General features: G+C 45.7%; 1 protein-coding gene across 1 annotated transcript in view; it reads right to left on the reverse strand.

Moving 5' to 3' along the window:
• myo5b (myosin VB) overlaps positions 1 to 26,211 on the reverse strand; it is a 77,313-nt gene that overhangs the window by 41,582 nt on the left and 9,520 nt on the right. Inside the window, 21 exon segments of the mRNA XM_051938411.1 lie at positions 761 to 997; positions 2,624 to 2,863; positions 4,236 to 4,392; positions 4,471 to 4,682; positions 4,858 to 4,969; positions 5,326 to 5,412; positions 9,489 to 9,586; positions 9,667 to 9,801; positions 11,453 to 11,536; positions 12,324 to 12,446; positions 14,021 to 14,161; positions 14,256 to 14,337; positions 14,941 to 15,206; positions 15,273 to 15,382; positions 15,499 to 15,606; positions 16,661 to 16,742; positions 16,819 to 16,962; positions 17,368 to 17,524; positions 17,940 to 18,084; positions 19,182 to 19,353; positions 20,382 to 20,492. Of these exon segments, the coding sequence (XP_051794371.1) occupies positions 761 to 997; positions 2,624 to 2,863; positions 4,236 to 4,392; positions 4,471 to 4,682; positions 4,858 to 4,969; positions 5,326 to 5,412; positions 9,489 to 9,586; positions 9,667 to 9,801; positions 11,453 to 11,536; positions 12,324 to 12,446; positions 14,021 to 14,161; positions 14,256 to 14,337; positions 14,941 to 15,206; positions 15,273 to 15,382; positions 15,499 to 15,606; positions 16,661 to 16,742; positions 16,819 to 16,962; positions 17,368 to 17,524; positions 17,940 to 18,084; positions 19,182 to 19,353; positions 20,382 to 20,492 (3,003 nt within the window).

Consider the following 26,211-nt stretch of genomic DNA (forward strand, 5'->3'; position numbering starts at 1 on the left):
AATCAGCCTCTAATTAGATAGATTCATTTTTAATTACGTCCGTCCACTAATATTTATCTTACTTGGTTAATGTCATTTTTGCTCCTGGACCTCATATGTTACATAATGTTAGCTGGAAATCAATAATTTGCGAATGTCTGTTTAACTTGTAAATCTATTTATCTTAAGCTAATAACTTTTCTCCGGTAAGTCGCTGCCCTATTTTCCAAGACGACACTCCTCTGACTCTCTGACCTGCTGCCGTGTTCTTGCAGTAACGTGTATTACCCTATCATGAGTACTTTTGACTCAAAGACGTGTCTTTCTTGGAGTGGAGCTTTAATATACAGACTTGCCATTCTGGAGTACAAAACGATGTGAAACTACAGGCGTTGTTTCTCCAGGAGTAAAACAAAAAAAAGGCATGAAACGTTTGGGAATCTGAAGCTCCGTGTTGTCTCTCTTCTTCAACTCTGCGCTCTCATGCAATAGTACCCCAGCAGCCCATCCGGTGGAGTGACACGTCAAAATAAGAGCGGTAATTTCACAATAAAACTCTCTATATCAAAATGCATTGAAACGCGCCTGAAAGGCAGAACAATTTATTTTCCAAAGTTACAGGGAGCCACAACAGAGGGCTGAAAGAGCCGCATGCGGCTCCGGAGCCGTGGGTTGCCGACCCCTGCTGTAGATAATCAATGATATATAATAATATCTAATAAATGATATAGATGTTATATAACAGTACATAATCAATGATATCTGGCAAGGTGCTGCTCACCTGTTGCAGATTCAGCTTCTCAGCCCCGTGCTCCTCCTCCAGCTTCTTCCTCTGTCCATGCGCCTCCTGAAGCTCCTCCTGCAGCCTCTGCAGTTCCTCCTGCAGCGAATGCAGCCGTCCGCCATCCTCCTGCTGACTGCGCATCAACTGCAGCTCCTTCTGCAGCTTCGCCACCTCAGAGCCCTGAGAGATGTTCACCGTCTGCAGCTGCTCATTCTGAGCCCTCAGCTCTTTGGACTGAAACACACAAGACAGGTAGGACGGATGAGACAGGTGAGGACAGGTGAGGACAGGTGAGACGGGAGAGGACAGGTGAGACGGGTGAGGACAGGTGAGACGGGTGAGGACAGGTGAGACGGAGAGGACAGGTGAGACGGGAGAGGACAGGTGAGACGGGAGAGGACAGGTGAGACGGGTGAGGACAGGTGAGACGGGTGAGGACAGGTGAGACGGGTGAGGACAGGTGAGACGGGAGAGGACAGGTGAGACGGGTGAGATGGGAGAGGACAGGTGAGACGGGTGAGGACAGGTGAGACGGGTGAGGACAGGTGAGACGGGTGAGATGGGAGAGGACAGGTGAGACGGGTGAGGACAGGTGAGACGGGAGAGGACAGGTGAGACGGGAGAGGACAGGTGAGACGGGAGAGGACAGGTGAGACGGGTGAGGACAGGTGAGATGAGTGAGGACAGGTGAGACGGGAGAGGACAGGTGAGACGGGTGAGACGGGTGAGGACAGGTGAGACGGGTGAGGACAGGTGAGACGGGAGAGGACAGGTGAGATGGGTGAGGACAGGTGAGACGGGAGAGGACAGGTGAGACGGGTGAGACGGGTGAGGACAGGTGAGAGATGAGATGAGAGAGGACAGGTGAGACGGGTGAGGACGGGTGAGACGGGTGAGATGGGAGAGGACAGGTGAGACGGGTGAGGACAGGTGAGACAGGTGAGGACAGGTGAGACGGGTGAGATGGGAGAGGACAGGTGAGACGGGTGAGGACAGGTGAGACGGTGAGATGGGAGAGGACAGGTGAGACGGGTGAGGACAGGTGAGACGGGTGAGGACAGGTGAGACGGGTGAGGACAGGTGAGACGGGTGAGATGGGAGAGGACAGGTGAGACGGGAGAGGACAGGTGAGACGGGTGAGGACAGGTGAGACGGGAGAGGACAGGTGAGATGGGTGAGGACAGGTGAGACGGGAGAGGACAGGTGAGACGGGTGAGACGGGTGAGGACAGGTGAGACGGGTGAGGACAGGTGAGACGGGTGAGGACAGGTGAGACGGGAGAGGACAGGTGAGACGGGTGAGACGGGTGAGGACAGGTGAGATGGGTGAGGACAGGTGAGAGATGAGATGAGAGAGGACAGGTGAGACGGGTGAGGACGGGTGAGACGGGTGAGATGGGAGAGGGACAGGTGAGACGGGTGAGGACAGGTGAGACGGGTGAGATGGAGAGGACAGGTGAGACGGGTGAGGACAGGTGAGACGGGTGAGGACAGGTGAGACGGGTGAGGACAGGTGAGACGGGTGAGGACAGGTGAGGACAGGAGATATGGGAGAGGACAGGTGAGACGGGTGAGGACAGGTGAGACGGGTGAGGACAGGTGAGACGGGTGAGGACAGGTGAGACGGGTGAGATGGGAGAGGACAGGTGAGACGGGTGAGGACAGGTGAGACGGGTGAGGACAGGTGAGGACAGGAGATATGGGAGAGGACAGGTGAGACGGGTGAGGACAGGTGAGACGGGTGAGGACGGGTGAGGACAGGTGAGGACAGCTGAGTTTCAGTAGAACCATTGATCTGTTTCTAAACAGTCAGGAGAACCCTGGTTCCAGTGATGAAACTAACAGGTCCATATCTGCTCACCTGTTCGTCCATCTTCTTCTGCAGCTGGATGATCTTGTTCTCCATCCCCGTGTTGAGCTTCTTCAGGTGTTCTGCAGACCGAGCTTCGATCTTCAGCTGCTTCAGCTGTCTCTTGGCTCTCATCCGTCTGAAGGCACACTGGATGGTGATGGCAGCATCCCGCGCTCTTCTGAACTTCCTCCTCTGCAGCCACCCCCGGACGTTCTTCTGGATGATCATGGCCTTGTGGTGCAGCAGGAACTGCAGGCAGAAGACAAACATCTCATTCATCCAACGGCTCACATTCAGCTCAGTGAGGAGCAGAACGTCTGCTGGTGGGAACATCTGGACCTCCATGGACCTGCTGCTGGGTCAGAGGTCCTCAAAGATCTGGTTAGTCCAAGATCTTCTGGTTCCAGAAGAGGTGATTTGAGTTGGTTTAATCAACTCGGAGTAGTTTTACTCGGAGTTAAGCGCGTGCACCACAACTCTGAAAAAGACAGCATCAATGGAGCCCCGATTCAACGAGTCACTATGGCAACAGGGAAGAGGAGGGCTGACTTTTGAACTGGAAATCTTAACACGCTCATATGGTGAGTTTGAACACGTTTTTAGAAAGAAGTGCAACACCGCTGCAAAAGAGAGGGAGACGGAATGGAGAACACTGCTGCCCGGATCAATGCGTAAGTTTAAATCACAATAATATTACAGGGAGAACTGTTTGAATGGTAGCCTATTAAGTTATTTCATTTAGGTGAAATCCCACAGGGGAGAAGCTTAAGATGAAATATAAAAACACTCCCTGGGAAATCCTAAAAGAAATTAAAATGACTAATCCCAGTCTGAGGCTGCAGCACAATGTCATTAACAGAATATGATTTAAAATGAATTTAACAGATCTCTACATCATTCACCTGTAATCCTGTGGAATACTCTTGATGTTCTGACAGGTTTGTGTCCACAATGATGGTAAAAGTGGTTTCAGAGCCAGGAAAACTTTTCTGACTGTCCTCCATACAGTTGTCTTACTCTGCATCTCTGACATTATATAAAAACTTCATTTGCAAAGAACCGCAGCAACACACAATATCTGCTGGATGTGAGAGCATGACTGGTTGGTAATGTGAATGTAAGGACGGATTAGGTTGTTTATGTAGATTATGGACTTAAAACAATTACGAAACGGTACCGCTCAAACCGATAATTGTCCGGAAATGCGAGAACATTTATGCTCGGTCTGATAACAATCTACCGACGAATATTTAATGATCTGTGCAGTAATGCTGCTCCTTTATCCACTGGATCGTTAATAAAAGCTGTTCTACGCCAAAACTCGCTCGCTTACTGACTGAATGAATGAGGAAATGAAACAGCGTGTGGCTGAAAGAGGGCGGAGACGGAGAGAAACTGGAGGTTTTCTCAGATAAACCTGCTGGTGACCAGGTTAGAGTCATAGAGTCTGTTACTGCGGTAACTGACCGAGAGTTGAAGTTACCCCTCTTTGTGAAACAGGCTAGAGTTACCCCTCTGTCTCAGGGTTAAGTTACCTCGCTTTGTGAAACGGAAAACTCTGAGTTTCCATCATTTCAGGGTTAAACTGTTATTGTTGTTGTGTTGTGTTGTTGTTGTGTACCTCCCAGTAGACCCTCCTGGTGAACATGCCCCTGCTGAAGGCCTGGATGGTGACCACGGCTCTCCTGACTCTCAGATATTCCCGTCGTTCTCTGATCATCCTGAACTGTTTCTGAAGGATGACGGCGGCTCGAGTCCGGCGCAGGAACTCGGCATACCTGGAAATAAATCCTCAGGTTAGACTGGATCCCAGGTGAGTCGGATGTGTTTCCTCCCGTCTACCAGGTGTGGGGTACCTGCGGGCCAGGTAACCTCGGCCGTATCTCTGCAGGCCGATGGCGGCCCTGCGGATCTTTCGGTAGCGGACCCTCTGCAGCCAGCCGCGGACCGTCTTCTGGATCTTGATGCAGGCTGAGCGGAACTTATCGGCCCGCAGCTTCTCCAGGTACGCTACCTGTCCGGCCCGGAAGAAGATCTTCGTCTTACCGAACTGGAACATGTCGGGTTCCTGACAGACGCACAGAGAAGAACACTGATCAATACATCAGGATCAATAACATCTGGAACCAAACAGTACATAACTAATTATTTCTGTCAACAACAAAAGTAATAATAATAATAATAATAATAATAATAATAATAATAATGATGAGGTGATCGGTAACATGCTGCAGGTGTCTCACCTTGATCAGAATCTCCAGCAGGTTCTTGCACACCTGCTTCTTATCTGCTGACATCATGTCAGACTTCTTCATCAGAACCCGGTACCTGTTGAAAAAGTCTGGATACGTCCATCTGGAGGGACATGAAGGTTACAGACACAACCATCAACATCTGGCCGGATCTGCACAAATCTGTGAGTCAGTGAGTCCAACAGAACATCTCAGAACATCTTAGCACACCTCAAAACATCTTAAAACATCTCGGAACATCTTAGAACATCTCAGAACATCTTAGAACATCTCAGAACATCTTAGAACATCTCAGAACATCCTAGCACACCTCAAAACATCTTAGAACATCTCAACAGATCTCATCTACTTTGTGTTTTTGGATCTTTCCTGAAGTGTGAACTGGTCACAATGATGCTGCTGGAGATCTGCATCCTCAGAAGATCCCTACAGATGTGAGGAACCAGAGCTGGGACTCACCTGGATGGATACCCGGCGGCGCTGATCCGGATGGTCTCCAGGACTCCGCAGGCCCTCAGCTGCTGCACAGCTCTGCGGGAGTCGAACCTGCAGCGACAGAATCACGTTAGCATCAACCTGCTGATGGACACTTCAACGTTCTGGTCCAACAGAAGATCTCAGCCTTCAGGTCGCATTTTACCTCCAGAACCAGCCGACCTACTAAGGAAGCTCCTCATAGACTTTAGCTCTGCCTTCATCTCCAGCAGACTGGTCTCTAAACCTCACAGCTGCTGGATCAAAGACCTTATACCCAGTAGGACACCAGCTCTGCTCCACCAGCCTCTACTCACTAACATCAGCACCACTGTGGGTGGACCTCAGGAGGAGACAAGTCCACAGAGATGAAGACTGTCTGAGAACAATCTGGTCGTGAGCTCCACAAAAACAGAAGAACTTCTCATGGACTTTAGAAGGAAGCGAGCAGATCCTGATTCATGAACCATCAGCAGGAACCGTGTGAAAGAGCTCCAACCTTCAGGTTCCTGAAGATCTCTCCTGGACCACCAGCACCACAGCAGCAGAATCGTAAGACACCTGGACTCTGAGGACCCCTACCTGAGGGCTTGAGGATCTTCTAGTCTGTAGAAGGTGTTTAAGTTCTCCTAAAGCTGCTCCTACCTGATCCTCCTGCTGCTCATCAGGATGCAGCGCTGCAGAATGACTGTCAGCTGATCTGCTCCACATGTGACCGAATCATCTCGTTAGAGCTGAACAGGACCGGCCTGTAGGTCTGACCCCGAGACGACCCACAGCACAAAGATCTCACACACCTCCAGGAGGACACGGATCAGAAAAACACATTCCTCTGAGATGGTTCACAACACAAAGATCTCTCACACCACGAGGTCTTCTCCAGAAGGACACGGATCAGGAAAACATCCGTGTGGTTGTTATCTACAAAACTGAAATTTACTGTTTACATGTTGTGTCCCATTTTGTCATTTTGTGTCTCATTTTTATTGTTTTGTGTCTCATTCGTTGTCATTTTGTGTCTCATTTTTGTCATTTTGTGTTTCATTCATTGTCATTTTGTCTCATTTTTGTTGTTTTGTGTCTCATTTTGTCATTTTGTGTCTCATTCGTTGTCATTTTGTGTCTCATTTTTGTCATTTTGTGTCTCATTTTTGTCATTTTGTGTTTCATTCATTGTCATTTTGTGTCTCATTTTTGTTGTTTTGTGTCTCATTTTTGTCATTTTGTGTCTCATTCGTTGTCATTTTGTCTCATTTTTGTTGTTTTGTGTCTCATTTTTGTCATTTTGTGTCTCATTTTTGTCATTTTGTGTCTCATTCGTTGTCATTTTGTGTCTCATTCATTGTCATTTTGTGTCTCATTTTTGTTGTTTGTGTCTCCTTCGTTGTCATTTTGTGTCTCATTTTTGTTGTTTTGTTGTTTTGTATTTCATATCTCGTATCGTATCTCATCCAGGTCATGGCGATGGTAGGAGCTTCTAGAAACATCTTCCAAAAACCTCCAGTTAATTCCTCCAGAAGCTCCTACATCTCCTCATCCAGTAGATGTTCTTCTGTCTCAATGTTTCCTCTCTTCTCTGCTCATCATCTGTAGATGTTCCACCATGCTGGATGGATCTCCAACTACTAGATCCTCTGTTCTCTGTTTCTGCTGCTTTTAATTTATTTTCAGTCTGTGGTGTCATAATTGGGTCAAAAGTCGCGCGTGCGAAACACGTACCCCGCGCGAGCGGAAAAAAGTCACCACGGACGCAAAAAACACTCTGCACGCGTGTGGCAATGTCTCCGTGCGCGAGGAGCCTCCTACACGGGTGGAGACATTGCTACGCGTCCATGTATGGTGCCATAATTATCTGTGGAGCTCTGATCTACACGTGCGGGGAGAAGACTTTTGACCCTTTGTGGGCGGATACCAGTGCTCGCCACAACCTCCCTATGATTGGCTGTCTGCGACAGCAAGAACTCACCCCCCACGTGGGATGCCACTGTATACAAGAGAGGAAATGACACAGTCCACTGGAGCCCCTTTGATGCTGCTGCCGCTGTTCTGCTGTGCCCATGGACTGCAGCTCCGCCGAACACACACAGAACCGAGCCCGGATCTCCAACTGCCGGTCAGTGAGTGTCTCCACGTATTTCTGGCTCTAAACGGGAGGTCTCGGTGCTCCATTGCGGGGCTGTCAGCCTTTAGTACAGCGATTAAATGTTAGCTAGCTCCATTGCTAACGGCAGTTACCCAGGTGGACTGACCGGAATCGGCCCAGAAGCCCAGCGTGTCTACTCCAGTGATTCTGACAGGGAGTTTAAGAGTCACTGGAATCACTGGAGCGGACACGGCTCGGTTCTGTGTGTGTTCGGCGGAGCTGCAGTCCATGGGCACAGCAGAACAGCGGCAGCAGCATCAAAGGGGCTCCAGTGGACTGTGTCATTTCCTCTCTTGTATACAGTGGCATCCCACGTGGGGGGTGAGTTCTTGCTGTCGCAGACAGCCAATCATAGGGAGATTGTGGCGAGCACTGGTATCCGCCCACAAAGGGTCAAAAGTCTTCTCCCCGCACGTGTAGATCAGAGCTCCACAGATAATTATGGCACCATACATGGACGCGTAGCAATGTCTCCGTGCGCGGAGACATTGCCACACGCGCGCAGAGTGCTTTTTGCGCCCGTGGAGACTTTTTTTCTGCTTGCGCAGGGTACGTGTTTCGCGCGCGCGACTTTTGACCCAATTATGACGCCATACAGTTCAATCTGAAACTCTCTGGATGTTCCTCTGTAGGAGAACCAGAAGCAGAACCAGGAGCAGGTTCTGGTTTTAGAAAACAGTTTTTAGGGGACGATCAAAGTTGTATAATTTTCTGTTGTCATTTTGTGTCACTTTTTGGTTGTTTTTTCTTCTTTTGTGCAAAAATTAAACAAACCTGGAGTCAGCACAGACTCGGCTAATCTGAGGGCTCAAACCGCTGGAGGATTTTTACAGAAGATTGTGAAAATTATTTATTTTTACAGGAATTTTGGTGATTTTGCTGGAATATTATAACTTTAAGCTGCTTCAGGGCTCTGGTTCTTGTCCAGCAGTAGATGACTGTTAGTGATTCCAGCATCTGGATGATAAACAGAGTCCATCCATCCTCTATACACCTCTTTATCCTCACTAGGGTCATGGGGGGTGCTGGAGTCTATCCCAGCTGACTCGGGTGAAGGCAGGGGACACCCTGGACAGGTCACCAGTCTGTCACAGGGCTACATATACAGACACACAATCACACTCACATTCACACCTACGGACAATTTAGAGTAACCAATTAACCTCAGCATGTTTTTGGACTGTGGGAGGAAGCCGGAGTACCCGGAGAAAACCCACGCATGCACAGGGAGAACATGCAAACTCCATGCAGAAAGATCCCAGGCCGGGATTTGAACCGGGGATCTTCTTGCTGCAAGGCCAAAGTGGTAACCACTAAACCACTGTGCAGCCCCTGATAAACAGAGCCGTTCTGTTTATTTAGTTATTTATTTTTATTATTTTTTGATTGATTTATTTGTTTAGTTATTTATTTGGCTGATAAACAGAGTCGTTCTGTTTATTTCTTTCTAAAGCTGTCAGGTTAAAGTTCTAGCCTTCCAGCTGCTACGGACCACTCCAGAACCACTCCTAGATCAGCTACAGGATGTTCTGCTTCTAGCTCCACCAGCTGGTTTGTTTTTGGATAATTAATAAATGGGACGTGGACTACAACTAACTGGATTAAATAGAACTAACTGAAGGTATTTTAAATATTTTTCCCAAACAAACAGAAAGTCACAGTTCAAGGACTGATGGAGATGAACAGCTGACACTTCTTCTCTGTTCCTCCTGATTCCAGCTGATGGATGGAGGCATTCTGGTATTTCTAACACCTTGTTGACTTCATTCTGTGTTCCTGTCAGGTGCTTCTAGAACTCACCTGCTCAGACGTGTTCAGGCTGAGCATTGTGTTAGAACTACAGTTCTCTGAGCAGCAGGTGGACCTGGTTTAGGTGTTTAGATGTTAGTAGATCTGTTCTGGACCTGAGCTGCTGGTTCCTGCAGTTCTCTAACCTAAACTGATGGAACGTTTAAATAAAAACTGAGTCCTGCTCAGAGGAACCCGGCTGGTCAGTAGAACTTACGAGAAGGCCTCCTTGTCGTCGTTGGGTTTGATGCAGCGGACGTAGTGAGGCGTCGTCGCATTCAGAGTCTCCATGAGGAGATGAAGAGAGCTGCGGAACTGGAGAACACAGAACCTCATGAGAACCAGCAGCAGGAACGTTGTTCCTCAGAGTCCTGCAGAGGGAACAGAGAACCCACCTGGTGTCCCACCGTCTTCCTGTGCTCCTTGTTGGGAACTTTGGGAACCGACTTGGCCGGTCGGACGTTCACTCTAGATGACTTGGACGTCGGCACGTCGTCTTTCTCATGGAACAGGTCGGCTACGAGCTGGAACTGAGAGAACACAGAGCTCACAGAAACCCAACGCCCCATCCAGAGCAGATATAGCATTTTCAGAACAACAGCACCAGAACCTGCAGGTTCTATGAGTTTCTCCCCCCCCCCCCCCCTTGTCTGCATTATCTTTCTAGCTGGTCACTGTATCCGATGACAGCATCGAAAAGATCTATGCATTTTTATCTTTGCAGTGAGAAATATTAAATGTGAATCACTGCCAGTGACCTTCACCGGCCCTCCCTTCAGGCTACTCCATCAAATCAAACTTTATTAAACCCCTGATGTGAGCTGCAGGAGAGGGCTGTGATACACCACAGTGTGAAAGAAGGGGAAATAGTGGCAGAAAGGACGAAACAAGACAGACGGGGAGGACGACAAACAGGTATTGTTATTAATTGTGGGTAGCAGTCCAAGTGCTGTGCTAAGCTAAATCCATACAGGAAATAAAGGCTGTAAGAAAACCAGGGACACCAGAGATGTGGGGTCTTGATAGTGGGGAGGTGGTAGGCCCATAGGGATGAGAAAAGGAGGGAGCATGCATCACATGATGTAAAAAGTGTGTGAGGATGCCCAACTCAGCATGTTCTGACAGAACCAATCACTTCTAGAGTAAGTCTGGACAGGAGAGACTTACTCATATCAGCATGCATGTGGGTTAATCATCAAATACCCAAGTCCCTGCCCATGTCCCAGGTGACCACAGCAAGGGGTCCTCCCTGAGTCAGCAGGGCACCCAAGACCCACCACACGGCCCCCCAAAGCCACCGGACCCAGGAACAGCCCCAGGACTCCAAGAGGCACCGATCCGTCTCCCCCAAGGGCACCCAGGACAACACTGGGTGGTCCGGGGAGGAGGGCCCCCGCAGACAGCACCCGCCCCCACCAACCAACCATCCCCCCGGGACCAAACCACCCCTACCTCCCGCTCCCAGCCGCCCCCCACCTCCCCACTGCAGGCCAGGGGCCCCCAGCCCCCCCAGGAGCCCAATCCCCCGGGACCAGGCCCCCCTCAGGGAAGGGGGCCCACAATACGGCCGCAGCAAGGCCAGGCGGGGCAGAATGTGGGCATGCGGTGGTGGGGTCAAGCCTAAGCCCCGCCTCCCAGAAGAGCCAGGGCCAAGGGACGAGGCGAAGACCACCATCCGGGTGACCAAGGGGGGCCCGGACCACCCGCACAGAGCTGCAACCCAGAGGCACCCAGTGAGCAACAGGCCCGCGGACCCCGCACCACAGCCCACCGGGAGACAAGTCCCAGCAGAGCCCACCCGACCCCCGGGCGCCGCTCCAGGCCCCCACCCGCAGGCCCCGGAGCCCGACCGCACACGAAAGCCACCGACACCGTCCCAGTAGATGGAGATGAACTCCCCAGCGCACAGCCCCGGCTATAAGGAGCCGGACCCCATCCGCCGACCAATCCCAAAAAAAAACGTGTAACAAGGTTCTATGAGTTTCTGAAAGAACTCCTATCACCTATTCCATCCCAACAAAGGTGTGAAGATAGATGTTTGATGTATGAAGAGCGGAGGGGGAACTAAAACCATCAGTAGCAGAAAGCTCATTAGTGATACATTCAGAATAATCAATAACTAATCAATGAAAGACGAGTGATCAGTTCAGCTCTGGTTCTGGTTCTAGTTCTGGTCGGTACCTGGCTGGCCTTCAGGATGTTGATCTGCTCCTCATAGACGGTGTCTCGGTTCTTTTCCAGGAAGCCGTCGCACTGATACTCCACCTGTGAGGACGACTTAGATTTAGTTTGAAATCAACTAACAGAACTCATTTTCCTCACATAGAAACAGGAGGTGGAACATGAGCAGCACTGAGCCCTGAGGAACCGGTTCTCCAGGTATCTGTCTACCTAACCGCCCCTCCAACCCCACATCTGTCTGAAGGATCGGCATTAGAGAGTTCCTGATTGGGGTACTTTAGAACTGATCACTATCTGACAACCCTTAGATCAATCCTGTCTTTGCTGTAGCTGGAGGCATTAAGAAGTCTTTGTCATGGTGCCCGTTGCTGCTAAACCCATCCAGGTCCCGGTGATTAATGGTGGAACATTTCAGGTCATGAACCTCCTCAGAAGTCTTTGTCATGGTGCCCCTTCACTAGCTAAACTCCCACAATGCTCTGATCTAACTGTAGTCTGAGATGAACCTTCTTTACAGAAACATTTGACACTCTGAAGCACCAACACAATCGTTTGGATCTATTGTTCTGCTTATCTGACCAGTAAGGTTCTGTTCGAGAGTATCAGGAGAACTCAAGGAACTCAGGGGACACTGAAGGAACCCTGCCTGCTGGGTGGTTCCTGGAGGAACCTTTAGCAGCTCAGTTCAGAGAAGTTTGCTGCAGGAGTCTCTGATGAGTCAAACAGATTCCTGGAGGTGTTCTGACACTTAGAACCTAAACGTAGATGTTGTTTCATTTACAGTACTTGTACTACCCGGCTGTACTGCCCATGTGTACTCTGTAGTATTTCAGCATGTATCCAACAGCTGCAATGTTCTCCAGCTGCTCACCTTGTCAGCAAAGTGGATGATGATGAAGGACGTGTTGGACATTCGAGGTTTCTGGAAGTGGGCGCTGCTGGAGTGCTGCTTGTAGAGCTTCTGGGCCCAGTTCTGGTCCGTCCCCTTTGGAACCTAGAACCCAACAGCAGCGTTAATTTTATCCAGACTGGAACCTAAATGACACATCTGTCCTCCTGCCTGCTCCACATCTGGAACAAATACAGGACTTTAGGTTCAGACACTGGATGCTGTGATTATCAGTATTATGGGATGTATCCTAGTGATCACCAGTATTATGGGATGTATCCTAGTGATCACCAGTATTATGGGATGTATCCTAGTGATCATCAGTATTATGGGATGTATCCTAGTGTGAACAGTTTATAGTCCTACAAACAATCATCGGTTCTCTGGATGTGTTTCTGTTTCTGATAATCCACCAGAGGAACCTTTAAGAGGTCCTTCTGGGTGAACTTTAATGTTGGTAGATGGTTGGTCAGAACAGGAACCAGGACCATGTAGAGACAGGGTTCCAACACCTCTACTGTAGTTGCAGCGTAGAACATAACTGGATGACACAACGATTCATTTCAACATTTGTAGTGTTAAATCTTGTGAGTTTTTTTTCCAAAACTTGGTTTAACTTCAGGCTGCACAGTGGTTTAGTGGTTAGCATGTTCGCCTTGCAGCAAGAAGATCCCCGGTTCAAATCCCGGTCTGGGCCTGGGATCTTTCTGCATGGAGTTTGCATGTTCTTCCTGTGCATGTGTGGGTTTTCTCCGGGTACTCCGGCTTCCTCCCACAGTCCAAAAATATGCTGAGGTTAATTGATGACTCTAAATTGCCCGTAGGTGTGAATGTGAGTGTTATGTGCTTGGGGGCACATAATTTAACTAGCACAGCTGCCCTTTAAAAGGGGGTTGTTCCCAGGCCATGGAGAGCCGAGCCTCGCTTCGCCTCGCCTGGTGGCTGCCTCTCTCTCATTCCCTCCTCACTCACTGCAGGTGCGGAGCTCGTCACACCTGGTGTGCTCCTTGCCTGAAGGTCTTGCTGCTTGGCTCTGGCCATGCCGATGCTAGCTGGTTAGCCTTTTGTCTTTTCTTTGCACTTTGTTTGTTTTGCCCAGGGGTGACCAGTAGCCATGTTTTCGTGTTTTGCTTTAATGGGTTTAGTTGGGGTTATTTTTCCTTAGTTTGGACGTGGAAACCGCTCCTACGACTGCGTAGCAGTTGGCCAGGGACCACATCCTTTTGTTATGTTTGGCTGGCGCTCCTGGGCCATCTTTCGTTTGAATTTTGGGTTTTCTTTTTGTTTTGGGGCACGGGTGGTTAAGGGATCTTTTGTTCTTCTGTTCTGATAATTTAAGATATAACATTTATTAATGAAACCATCTCTTTTCAGAACGAAGAAGCAGTTTAAACCTAACAATAAAGTTCTTTATTTGATCCCTTACTTTTGTTTCCTGTGTCCCTTCTTTAAATATGTTTGGTGCCTTTCGGGGTCGTAACAGTGAGTGTGATTGTGTGTCTGTATATGTAGTCCTGTGACAGACTGGTGACCTGTCCAGGGTGTCCCCTGCCTTCGCCCGAGTCAGCTGGGATAGACTCCAGCACCCCCCGCGACCCCAGTGAGGATAAAGCGGTGGATAGAAGATGGACGGTTTAACTTCAAACTTCTACAATTTTCTAAAAAGGTCTGAGTCTTACTTTACACTCTTCATCCAGCAGGTCCAGGATGCCGAGTCGGGCCTCGATCAGGTCGATGCAGGGCTGGTTATCATAGAAGTCGATCAGAGTCCAGGGGATCTGCTCCTTCATGTACTCCTCCTGCTCCAGCTTAAAAACATGCTGAGGAGATACAATGACATCTTCGCACCTTCTCCACAAAAACAACATGTTCAGATCTTCTCAGACAGGAGGTGACTGTTCTCAGAAGACTCACCGAGTTGAACTGCTGCTGGAGCTTCTCGTTGGCGTAGTTGATGCAGAACTGCTCGAAGCTGTTCACCTCAAACGTCTCAAACCTGCAGACATTCACATAAGCAGAAGAAACTGAAGATGTTTTCAGTTCCACCCGCTGATCAGCTGATTGTTAACTGCTCAGGAACCTGAAGGTAGTCTGTTCTTAGATCCACTGTGGTGTGAAGTTTCTCTGGTTTAACTTGATCTAACGACTGTGTGGTCCATTATCTTCCTCAGGAGTCTTTGTAACGGTGCTCGTTGCTGCAACCAGCCAGACTTCTCTGGAAGACATTCTTCCAGAAAAGTCTGGCTGGTTTCTCCTGACGATCCTAAAATTAAAATTTAGACCATTTCAGGTCATGAACCTTCTCAGAAGTCTTTGTCATGGTGCTCCCACAATGCCCTCTGCTTTAACATGAACTGTAGTCTGAGTGACGCCTCCTCTGGTCTCTACAGTATTGAAAAGGAAGAGGCTCCACCTGGTGGAACAGCCAGGAACTACAGCTGGTCTATGATACATGAAGGAGATATTATCAGAGAAAACGAGATCAGCAGGTAAGATAAACGAAATGACTCAGATCAGATCAGAGGCAGAAAAAAAATGATTGGGACATCTGTAAAACACACTGACAGGTGAGACAGGTCAAGAAGGCGTGTCTTGGTACCCGTAGATGTCCAGGACTCCGATGAAGGAGTGCTGCTTGGAGGACGTCTGCAGTGCCAGGTTAATGTGCTCCACGATCCAGTCAAACATGCGAGCATAGATGTGCTTGGCGAGCGCGTCGCGGGCGTTAGCGGCCTGCCGGGCAGACATGTTCTTCACGTAGGTCTCAGAGGTGGTGGACAACTTCCGGTGGCAGAGCCAGTGCTCCATCTGCTGAAGCTCCACCCCCAGCAGCCAGCAGAAGCTCTGCAGGTGAGGGTCGTTCTTCTGCAACAAAAACAGAGCGTCAGATCCTGGAGATAGACCTTCAGCTGAGACCTTCTAGCAACCTACCGAGATGTGGCAGGACTCCCCATCCCTCTCAGAGAATATCTCAATGTTCCCCAGGTGGAGGATGGAGGCCATGACCTTAAAGATACTGATCTGACTGCTGTCCTTTATACCTGCAGACAGACAGACAGACAGACTTTAGTTCCACCCAGGAGGAGATAAGTCCAGGAGAAGATAACTCCAGGATGACCACACTGAGGAGCTCCTGGTTGCTTCAGTTTGTTCTCACCAAGCAGGTTAAAAGCTTCTCTGGTCTTCTTGAAGTCCTCGGCATCGTTGACACCCTCGATGAAGATGTTCTCTCCTAAAGACGTGTAGGTGAAATCTTGAGCGCTGGCTGAAGAGGAGAACAGAATGTCAGCGGTTAGGTTCTGCTCATTGGTCTGTTCCTCTGGGCTTGAAGCTACAGTCATGGACCAACATAATGGTTAATGGTTGGAGGTGTTAATTGTTGTTGGTGCTAATGGCCAATGGTTGGTGGTGCTAATGGCCAATGGTTGGTGGTGCTGATGGCTAATGGTTGCTGGTGCTGATGTCTACTGGTTGCTTGTGATGATGGTTGCTGGTACTAATGGTTGTCGGTGCTAATCGCTAAAGGTTGCTGGTGATGATGGTTGCTGGTGCTAATGGTTGTTGTGCTAATAGTTGGTGGTGCTAATGGCTAATGGTTGCTGGTGCTGATGGCTAATGGTTGCTGGTGCTAATGGTTGTTGGTGCTAATGGCTAATGGTTGCTGGTGCTAATTGTTGTTGGTGCTAATGGCTAATGGTTGCTGGTGCTAATGGTTGGTGGTACTAATGGTTTCTGGTGCTAATGGCTAATGGTTGTTGGTGCTAATGGCTAATCGTTTGATGCTTAAATAATAATAATACTGTATTTGATTTATAAAGCGCTTTTGTGGGCACTCAAAGCACTTCACAATGGATCCATTATTCATTCACTCACTGGTGGTAAACTACATTTGTAGCCGGAGCTGCCCTGGGGCGCCGTAGGCGCCAATCCGCTCCTACGGCCCCTCCGACCACCACCAACATTCACACGCATTCATACACCAGTGTGAGAGCAGCACTGGAGGCAAGGCGGGTTAAGTGTCTTGCCCAAGGACACAATAGCACATGACTAGGTCAAAGCGGGAATCGAACCACCTACACCTCGATCATTGGACGACCCGCTCTACCAACTGAGCCACAGCCACCCCAAAGAGCCTGATCATTTCAGTAATTGTAACCCTACATGGTGTCAGTTTTCTCTGTTCTGAACTTGAGACCTGCAGCCGTTCAGGTGTGTTTGCAGGTATTTTGGGGTTTTATATCATACTAAGGAGTTCATCTAGGTTCTTCTGGTCTGTGGTGGACGTTCTCCAGATAAGGTGCAGTTCTGAGCAGACTCACTGAGGCTGAGTTCCTTGAACTCTGGTAAAGAGGCTGAAGCACACAGCTGGTAGAAGATGTGGTAGTTCCTCTCGTCTTCAGCCTGAGACACAAACAGTGAAAGCCTTCAGTCAGACCACACAGAGGGAAACAGCAGAGCCTGGACAGGTGGGACTCACCTGGAACACAACGCGAGACTTCTCCAGCAGGTAGGTCCTCATGTTGGCTCCGATGATGTGGTAGTGGCGGCTAAATCCGATCTGGATGTACTTCCCAAAGCGGCTGCTGTTGTCGTTCCGAGTAGTTTTAGCGTTTCCAATGGCCTGGAGGAAGAAAGATGAAGTTAAATCAGCAGCGCCCCCTGCTGGCTGGACGCCCATTGGTCTCCATGGAAACAGGAGTGTCATGAACTAAAGTCTACGGTGGAGCTGAAGATCTCCAGGTCTTAATTAAATAATGAAACTGATGAATGTATGATCAGAGACTGATTCATTAGGCTAACTAAACGGTAGCAGATCATAAACTACGTACGTCTGCTGGCTGGTAACAAATAAAAACATCTTCTGGTTGTAGGACGCTGGGAAATGTCCAGTTCAATCAGTTAAAAACAGAAAGTGGTGTCAGAATGTGGTGGAGCTTCAGCCAGTTTCAGATTAGACAATAAAATGTGTTCTGCTCCTCAGTGAAGATCAGCTCATCTGGATGAAGCTGGAACATCTGGATCCCACCTCCATGATAGGGCTGGAGGCCAGAACTTTCTCCTCCACGCTGGTGTCGTTGGCCGATCCGCCCACCGTGGCGAAGAACCTCATGGCGTATTTAGCAGAAACCGTCTTTCCTGCTCCAGACTCTCCACTTACGATAATGGACTGGTTCCTCTCATCTCTACAGCACACCGGAGGAGGAGGAGAAAAAGAAGAAGATGAAGATGAAGATGAATAAGAAGAATCTAAACAATAGTGACTTTTATGCCTTTAATGTTTTGTCTTTATTTTATTAAAAACTCCTGATTTGAGTTCTGAAATATTTCAGTTTTATTCTTAAAACATTCAGACTTTATCAGAGGAGCTTCAGGAGAAACCAGCTGGACTTCTCCTGTGGTTTCTTGAAGATGTTTCATCTTCATCCAAGAGTCTTCTTCTTCTTCTTTGTTTCTCCTGAGGCTCCTCTGATTCCTATTTCCTGGATGACTGAGAATCTTCACAGACACTCAGACTTTATCTCTTTGATTCTATTTGTCTCCTCCTGTTTCTGTTATTGATTGTGGTGGATCAATAATCAGCTGATCGATCGGCTGTACCTGGCCATCTGCTTGTAGGCCTCCTCAGCCACAGCAAAGATGTGAGGGTCCATGTCTCCCATGTTCTGGCCGCTGTAGGCGTTGATCACCTCCTCACCGTAGATCTGCAGCTGCTCGTACGGATTGATGGCGACCAGAACGATTCCTGACAGCAAACAGCACTAATCATTATTACTATTAACACTACTCTTATTATTATCCTGATAAACACTAAATAAAGCTCAAAATATGAAGAGGAAATACATCAGGAAGAACAGCTCAATAACACGCTAAATCCAGACAGCAATAATCAATACAACAGAAGAAGAATACAGCTTGAATTAAACCATTAACACCAAATAAAAGAAATGAAGTTTAACAAATATTCAATAATAAAGACGTTAAAGCAAAAAATATATATTCTAAAGATCCACTAATTCCTAACAAACTCTTAAAGGTTTAATATAAAAAGGATTAAACGATTGATGAAATAAATGAGAAGTTGAAAGAATATAATAATAATAATAATAATAATAATAACAAAACAAAGAAGAAAAGCTTCAGCTAAATACAGACATAACAGAAAAATTAAGACAGGAACTGAAATATATACCTGGATAAAACAATTAAATGATGATAGAAATGAATTTGGATCAAAAATAATAAGAAATACAGTAAATAAATGGGAACATGTTAATGGGAGTTAAAATTTAAAAATTACTAATGAACTAAATACATAAAGAAAGAAAGGTAAGGACAAATTATAATAAACACACAAACAGTAACTCAAGAGAATAAAAAAGAAGGTAAAGAAAATAATTTCATAAATGGATGAGAAAAGAAATAAACAGGAAAATTTCAGATTAATGAGGTAAAGAAAAAAATACATGTTAAAAAAATGGATTGCATGTGAACACCATAAACAAATAATGAGGAACTGATCAGGCAGTAGTAATGGATCACTGACCACAGTAGGTGTAGATGTGGGTTTTGTTTAGTAGGGTTTAGGGGTTAGTAGGGTTTAGTAGGGTTTAGGGGTTAGTAGGGTTTAGTAGGGGTTAGTAGGGTTTAGTAGGGTTTAGGGTTTAGTAGGGTTTAGTAGGGTTTAGGGGTTAGTAGGGTTTAGTAGGGTTTAGGGGTTAGTAGGGTTTAGTAGGGTTTAGGGGTTAGTAGGGTTTAGGGGTTAGGGGTTAGTAGGGTTTAGGGTTTAGGGGTTAGTAGGGTTTAGGGGTTAGTAGGGTTTAGGGCTTAGGGTTAAGTTACCACAGTAGGTGTAGATGTGGTTGGACTCCAGGAACCGAACCCGCAGGTTGTGAAGAACGGCAGGTTCATGAAGGTAGCTGAGAGCCGTCAGATCGTTCTCTCCAACCAGGATGTCTGGATTCCGAAGGAACGGGAGAGGATTGTCCTTCGGACCGACCGGGTACACCAGAGGCTGGATCAATACAAGATCAATACACCATCAATACATCAGTTCTATATTTCCTTTATCAATGATCAGAGTTCTACCTTCATCCTGTGAATACCTCCAGAGTTCCAGGTCTCTGAAGTCCAAAGAGGAGAACGTCCCCTAGAACATCCACTGGAGAAAGTTCAAGAACTTTCTCCAGTGGATGTTGTCCTTTATTGCCTCCAGTCAAAAGGAAACAAAATCAGCCCAAAAAGTGCCAAAACTACATTGAGATGTTTAAATATCATAGGAAAACACCCCAAATCACCCCCAAAAAAGAGTCCAATTACCACAAAACAGGTGAAATTGCAATAAAAACTCAAATTCGGCAAAAAAAAAAAAAAAATCAACCAAAAAGTTCTTCCCTGACCTCTTCAGAACATCTGGTTCTTCATCTCCAGTAACTTCACCTATGATCAGAGTTCTACCTTCATCCTGGGAATATTTCCAGAGGGATAAACCCTAACCCTGGGCTTTTTCCGTCATTTATGAGCCTCAGAACTTCATCAGAACTTCAAAATGATCCAAAATGGTTGAATCTTATTCAAAGCACACCAAAACCTTCCCAGAGTGACTCCTACTTTGTCCAAAGTCCCTAACATCTGTCCAAAAAACATGAAAGCTTTTCCAAAGGGACTTGAACTTTGTCCAGAATGAAAACAACTCGTTAAAAATGCCTGAAAAGACTCGATTCTCTGAAAAACTGCTTCAAACATTCAAACCTTGTCTTAGATCAGCTAAACATTTACTGAAGTTACAAGAAAACAGATCCAAACCTTTAAAATCCATGTTAGAGCAGCTGATCAGCAGTACTATGGGATGTATAGATGTGGTTGTGGTTTAACCCTTTAAGGTCTTTCTGGGTCCCTGTAATGTTGGTGTTTGGTCAGAACCGGTACCAGGACCATCTAGAGACCGGGTTCTCTCTGTTCTCTAGTTAATTAACAGAAACACATCCAGGTGCTGAACTACTGTAGAACGTTCCAGATGTTCTCTGATCCAGATGTACATACCGTTTCATCCTCCAGCTGCAGATGTAGAACCGATTCTCCCTCCTTGTAGTCTCTGCTGATCTCTGCTGCTCTCCACACCTCATCTGGGTCGGGGATCCACACCCGGGTGAACTGGAACCAGCAAGAACCATTAGTCAGTACAATCATCTGTTCATCTATTAATTCATTAATAAATCCAATAATTAATCTGTTAATTAATTTATTTATTCATCTATTAAACCATTCATTCTAATGAAATGCTGCTGCACAAATAGGAAACTAGAAATAATAGAGCCTTAATTAGAGTTGTCAGATTAAAAATTTTAATTATCTCATTAATAAACCAGTTGATATCTGAGCATGCTCAGTCGGAACCAGACGGCCCACAGCAGAGTTACTGTGAAGAAAAACACCAGCAAGACACAGAACCGGCCTTTAGAACCAGCCTCCCTGATGAGAACTCGGAGGAACTATCAGAACCAGGAGGAACCATGAGAACCAGGAGGAACCATCAGAACCAGCCTCCTTGCAGTCAAACTGAGCCCAGAAACAGTCCTACATTGAAATGGTTTGTGTGTCTTTGTGTTGTTTGTGTTTCTTTGTGTCGTTTGTGTTTCTTTGTGTCGTTTGTGTGTCTTTGTGTGTCTGAGTTGTACGTCATCAGGTCAGCTGGTCATGTGACCTGACATTACATCATAGCCTGTCATGCAAATCAGGTGCAGTGAAAGCAGCAGCTCATTTGCATACAGTTTACCTGAGGAGCACCTGAGGTCACATGACCCTCATCCAACACACAGTCTGTGGGTGTATGTAACAGTGTGTGTGTGTGTGTGTGTGTGTGTGTGATCAGTGATCAATCAGCTCCATTAAGTGGGGGAGAAGTCTGTTCATTCATGATGCAGCCAATCAGAGGACAACAGGAAGTCTCTATCTGGGACACCATCAGGAACTGACCAATAGCAGAGCAGCGAGTGGAGCAGCAGGAATGAGGTCACACATTGTTCTACTGTTCTGTTAGAACAACAACATCTGAGGAACCATGGGGGGGCGTGTCAAGATGGCGCTGTAGACGGTCTAACTTTGCAACGCGCTGCACAAGACTTTGCTTAAAACTCGTGAAAACTTTTGCCCTACGTTTTGCTACGGTTTTCTGATACATTTTTATCACTTCTGCTGTCACAACCATGGTGAAGAAGCGTGAGCATACGGCTGGAGCGGAGCTTACAGGACCGGGCTCAGTCGGACTAGCTTCTAGCGGCCACGACTACACTCTGGACCCGAACAACATGGAAGAGGAATTCCCGCCGCTACCCCTGTCCCCAAGTAAGCCGCCCGTTCCCAAAAGAAAGACTCAAGAATCACCTCCAGGGCTTCCAAGGATGAGAATTACACTCGACTGTCCGATCTGATTAATAATAGAGCGGACAACATTGAGTGGAAGATTGCTGGCCTCAACGACAAGGTGGATGCCATGGCGGGCGATCTCAAAGCTGTGAGCATGAAAATGGAGACGAGTCGAGTCGCTGGAGCAGCCAGTAAACGTTTTGCAAAGAAGAGTAGACGAGCTTGAATCTTGCTCAAGGAAGTGCAACCTAAAGCTTTTTGGTGTACGTGAATCTGAGCAAGAAAATGTCCGACAAATCGTGATAAAGACATGCCAAATGGTCGTCCCAGCAATGAAAGATGAATTTGTCCGTGGCATAGATGCTGCTCACCGGCTGGACATGAAGAGGCGGGAGGCGCTGCTCCAGGGAGACCCAGGCCTATCATCTTCCATTTCATGTCGCGTGAGTGAAGAGAAGCTGTTTGGGAAGCGGCGAAGACCTCAAGATATCTACAGGAGCATGGTTTGCAGTTCAAGCTGGATTTCTCTCAAGGTGACCGAGAAAGAAGACAGCGACTGTACCCGTCTGTGAAAAAGGCTCGTGACGAGGGGAAGGTGGCTTACTACTCCGGTGCCAGAGCTTTCATCAAAGGAGAGGGCGAAATCATCATTCCTGACTTGTGATGCTTTTGTGAGACTGCTCACACAGAGGACGTCCTGTCATCATCTGGTAAACACTTGACAAAACAGAAAACCGAACATGTAATAATAAACTTTGTTCTCGTGCTCTGTTTCTATGGAGCTTCTTTAAAAGTGACTTATTTCACACACAAAAAAGTTGTTAAATTTGTGTGGCTGCGTTTGCTGTCGACCTAGGTTAAGAACTAAGTCTAAAATCAGTCTAAAAGGTTAGTTTTTACTTTGTGTTTTGTTCATGTCTTTGTCTGTTCTTTCACTGAATGCCAGAAACAATGTCAAACGTAAAGCCTTATTTTTGTTTGCTAAGCAACAAAGTACTGACTGGTTTTTTCCAGGAGTCTCATTCACTTGCCAAAGATGTCAGTTTCTGGAAAGCTCAGTGGGGGAATGATCTTTGGTTCTCTCATGGTACTGAATGTTCTGCTGGGGTGTGTTGTTTGAAAAACAACTTTAAAGGTAAATGTCCTACACACGGATTGTGATGCTCAGCGTCACTTTGTAATTCTTATTGTTAAAATGAATGATATATTTGCCTATTAATAAATATTTACGGATTTAACTCCAACTCAGAGAACAATCAACTACTTGATATCATAGAAGAGAAACTGTTGTTTACCACTAAATTTCCTGGCAGTAATGTACTAATAGGCGACTTCAGTGTCGTGATGGATCCAAGCGTTGATCGGTGGCCTCCTGCTCAACCTTTAAAATCCATTTCAAAATTACAATTATTAATCAGTAGGTTTGTTTGTAAGATATTTGGAGAAGCAAATTTCCTAATGATAAAAAGTACACATGGTCCAATAAAGATGGATCCAGACAATCGCGTATAGACTTTTGGCTTACCGATAACTCTTTAGAAAAAGAAAAAATAGGAGTTCACATTCTGACCACGCCTCTAACGGACCACAAAGCTTTATCCATGAAGATCAATTTTGTCCCTGATGAGAGCAATTTGGGTAAATCCAGCTACTGGGAAATGAACAGCTCACTGCTTAATCACAAGTGTGTCAAAACAGAAATAGAAAAACTTGTTCAAATTTACTGGGACAAAGCTCAAAAAGAGAATATTTACAGCTGTAACTGGGAGCTTCTGAAATATGACATTTCAAAATATTTAAGAAGATGTGGTAGTCGTCAAGCTGAATGGAAGCGTCTATTTGAAGAGGAAGTCATTTCTGGAATCACAGCTCTTTCAAGTTTACCTCCAGGAACTTTAAGCAAACAACAAAATTTAAGGTTTTTAGACTTACAAAACAAATTAGATGAAATTTATAAGACAAAAGCTGAAGGAGCTTTCATAAGATCCAGACAGAAATGGTTAGAGCAAGGAGAGCATATGACAGCTTACTTTTTTAAGCTGGAAAAATCTCAAGCAAAATTCAGTTCAAATCTACAGTTAAATATAGAAGGAAACATTACAACTAATAAACCAGAAATCTCTCCATTTTGTTATGAGTACTACTCAAATTTGTATAAATCTAGATATAATGAAGATACCATGTCCACATTTACTCCCTTTTTGACAAATCTCAATAAAATAAGCAACAGTGATGCATTAATGTGTGACTCTCTGATTACATCACAGGAAGTTGTGGATGCTATAAATCATTTGAAAAGCAACAAATCACCTGGCAGTGATGGAATCACAGCAGAGTTCTATAAAAAATTCTCTGATCTCTTAACACCGTTTCTATTTGAGGTTTATAAAGAAAGTCTTACAAATATGAACCTTCCACCAAGCATGACCCAAGGTGTTCTCTGTGATACCAAAACCTCACAGAGATACTTTGCAAATAGATAATGGTAGGCCTATCAGTCTTCTCAATAACGATTATAAAATATTAGCTTCTTTATTAGCAGTGCGTTTCAAAAAAAATCTAAACAAAATTATTGATGAAAACCAATGTGGTTTTATGAAAAACAGATGCATATCAAATAACATACGGCTCATTTTGGACGTAATAGACTATTCAGAACTAATATCAGACAAAAGTTTTATATTTTTCCTTGATTTTTTTAAGGCTTTCGACACTGTCGAGCATCCATTTATTTTTTATTGTCTTGAAAAGTTAGGATTTGGAGGTTACATGTGTAATGCCATAAAACTCTTTATACTCATGGAAACAGCTCTGTAAAGTTAAGTAATGGAACTACTAGTAGGTTTGTTCTGGAAAGAAGTATCCGACAAGGATGTCCACTGAGTGTTTATCTGTTCCTTATAGTTGGACAAATATTCTGTAGATATCTAAAATCGAGCTCTATCAAGGGTATTACCATTGCTGATAAAGAAATTGTTATAAGTCGGCTAGCAGACGACACTGCACTTTTCCTGAGAGACTCCTTGCAGGTTCCCCAAGTTCTTCAAATCATAAATATTTTCTAATGCATCTGGTCTCTACCTAAACTTAAAGAAATGTGAACTGTTTGCGCTTAAAGAATGTGATCTGTCATTAATAAGCAACATTGCTATCAAAAAAGAGGTAACACATCAAGGTGTGAAAATAAGTAAAAACCAAAAAAATAGAGAAGCTAATAACTTTAATCCCATGATTAGAAAAGCAGAAAATAAGTTCAGCCGCTGGTTACAGCCAGACCTGTCACTAAAAGGTCGTTGCCTTCTCACCAAAGCAGAAGGTCTTTGAGGCTTGTTTACGTTGGATCTTCACTTTCGCTGGACAATAAAAATGCTAAAAAAATTGATCAGTTACTTCTAAACTTTCTATGGAAGAATCGAATACATTATGTCAAAAAGTCTGTGGTTATTAATTCCCTAAAGAATGGAGGGCTTGATTTTCTAGATTTCTCCACACTAAATAATGTCTTAAAAATTAAGTGGCTACAAAAGTTCCTTAGAGATACTCTTCAATGTGGAACTTCATTCCAAAATTTATGTTTGATAAAATCGGAGGACTACCATTTCTTCTTTTATGTAACTTCAAAATAAGCAAATTACCTTTAAAACGCTCTCATTTCCATAAACAGGTTCTGCTTGCATGGACTTTGATTTACAAGCAGAATTTATCTCCACAACGCTGCTGTATATGGAACAATTCTGATATTTTACACAGGAATAAGAGTTTATTTCTTAAATCTTGGGTTGAGAAAGACGTGCTAGTGAAACAGCTCTTAACTCCTGAAGGTATTCCAATGTCACATCATGATTTCTGTTTCATATGTAATCAGGGTTCTTGCACCATTTTAAAAGTTAAATTTAATGCTTTTTAAGACATTGTAAGACTTTTTAAGGACCCGCGGGAACCCTGATAATATACCTGTATCACCTACAGAATATGACGTGGTCATAAAAGCTATACCCAGCGGAGTAAAAATGTTATGCAGTGGTTCCTCTTACCAAGACCCATTGTCTTTTCCAAAGTTCAAAGATACACCGTGTGGGAAAACATGCTTTTCATCATCACGGAAAAATAACAAAGCAATCCGATCTCTTCCAAAGGGAACTTTCTACAAGACCCCATGTTATATTGTATTGGAGAAAATTTGTCCAGGATATTGACTGGGCTAAAGTACGGACTTTACCCCACAAATACTTCGTCACTAATAAAGTTAAAGAAATTTCATTTAAGATTATTCATAAATTTTACCCTGTAAAACACTTTCTAACCAAATTTTAAAAAGACATAGATGCCAGTTGTTCGTTTTGTGGTTTACAGCCAGAAACTCTGACTCTTCTCTTTTGGAGTTGTGCAATGACTCAAAGATTTTGGAAAGATGTAACTTTATTGGTGCCAAAATATGTGTCAGCTATAAAATGTATTACAGGCATGTTGTACTGGGATATCTTGAACAGAAACTTATGAGCCCTGA

The sequence above is a fragment of the Acanthochromis polyacanthus genome, chromosome 18 (genome assembly GCF_021347895.1).
Source record: "Acanthochromis polyacanthus isolate Apoly-LR-REF ecotype Palm Island chromosome 18, KAUST_Apoly_ChrSc, whole genome shotgun sequence".
Taxonomy (NCBI): domain Eukaryota; kingdom Metazoa; phylum Chordata; class Actinopteri; family Pomacentridae; genus Acanthochromis; species Acanthochromis polyacanthus.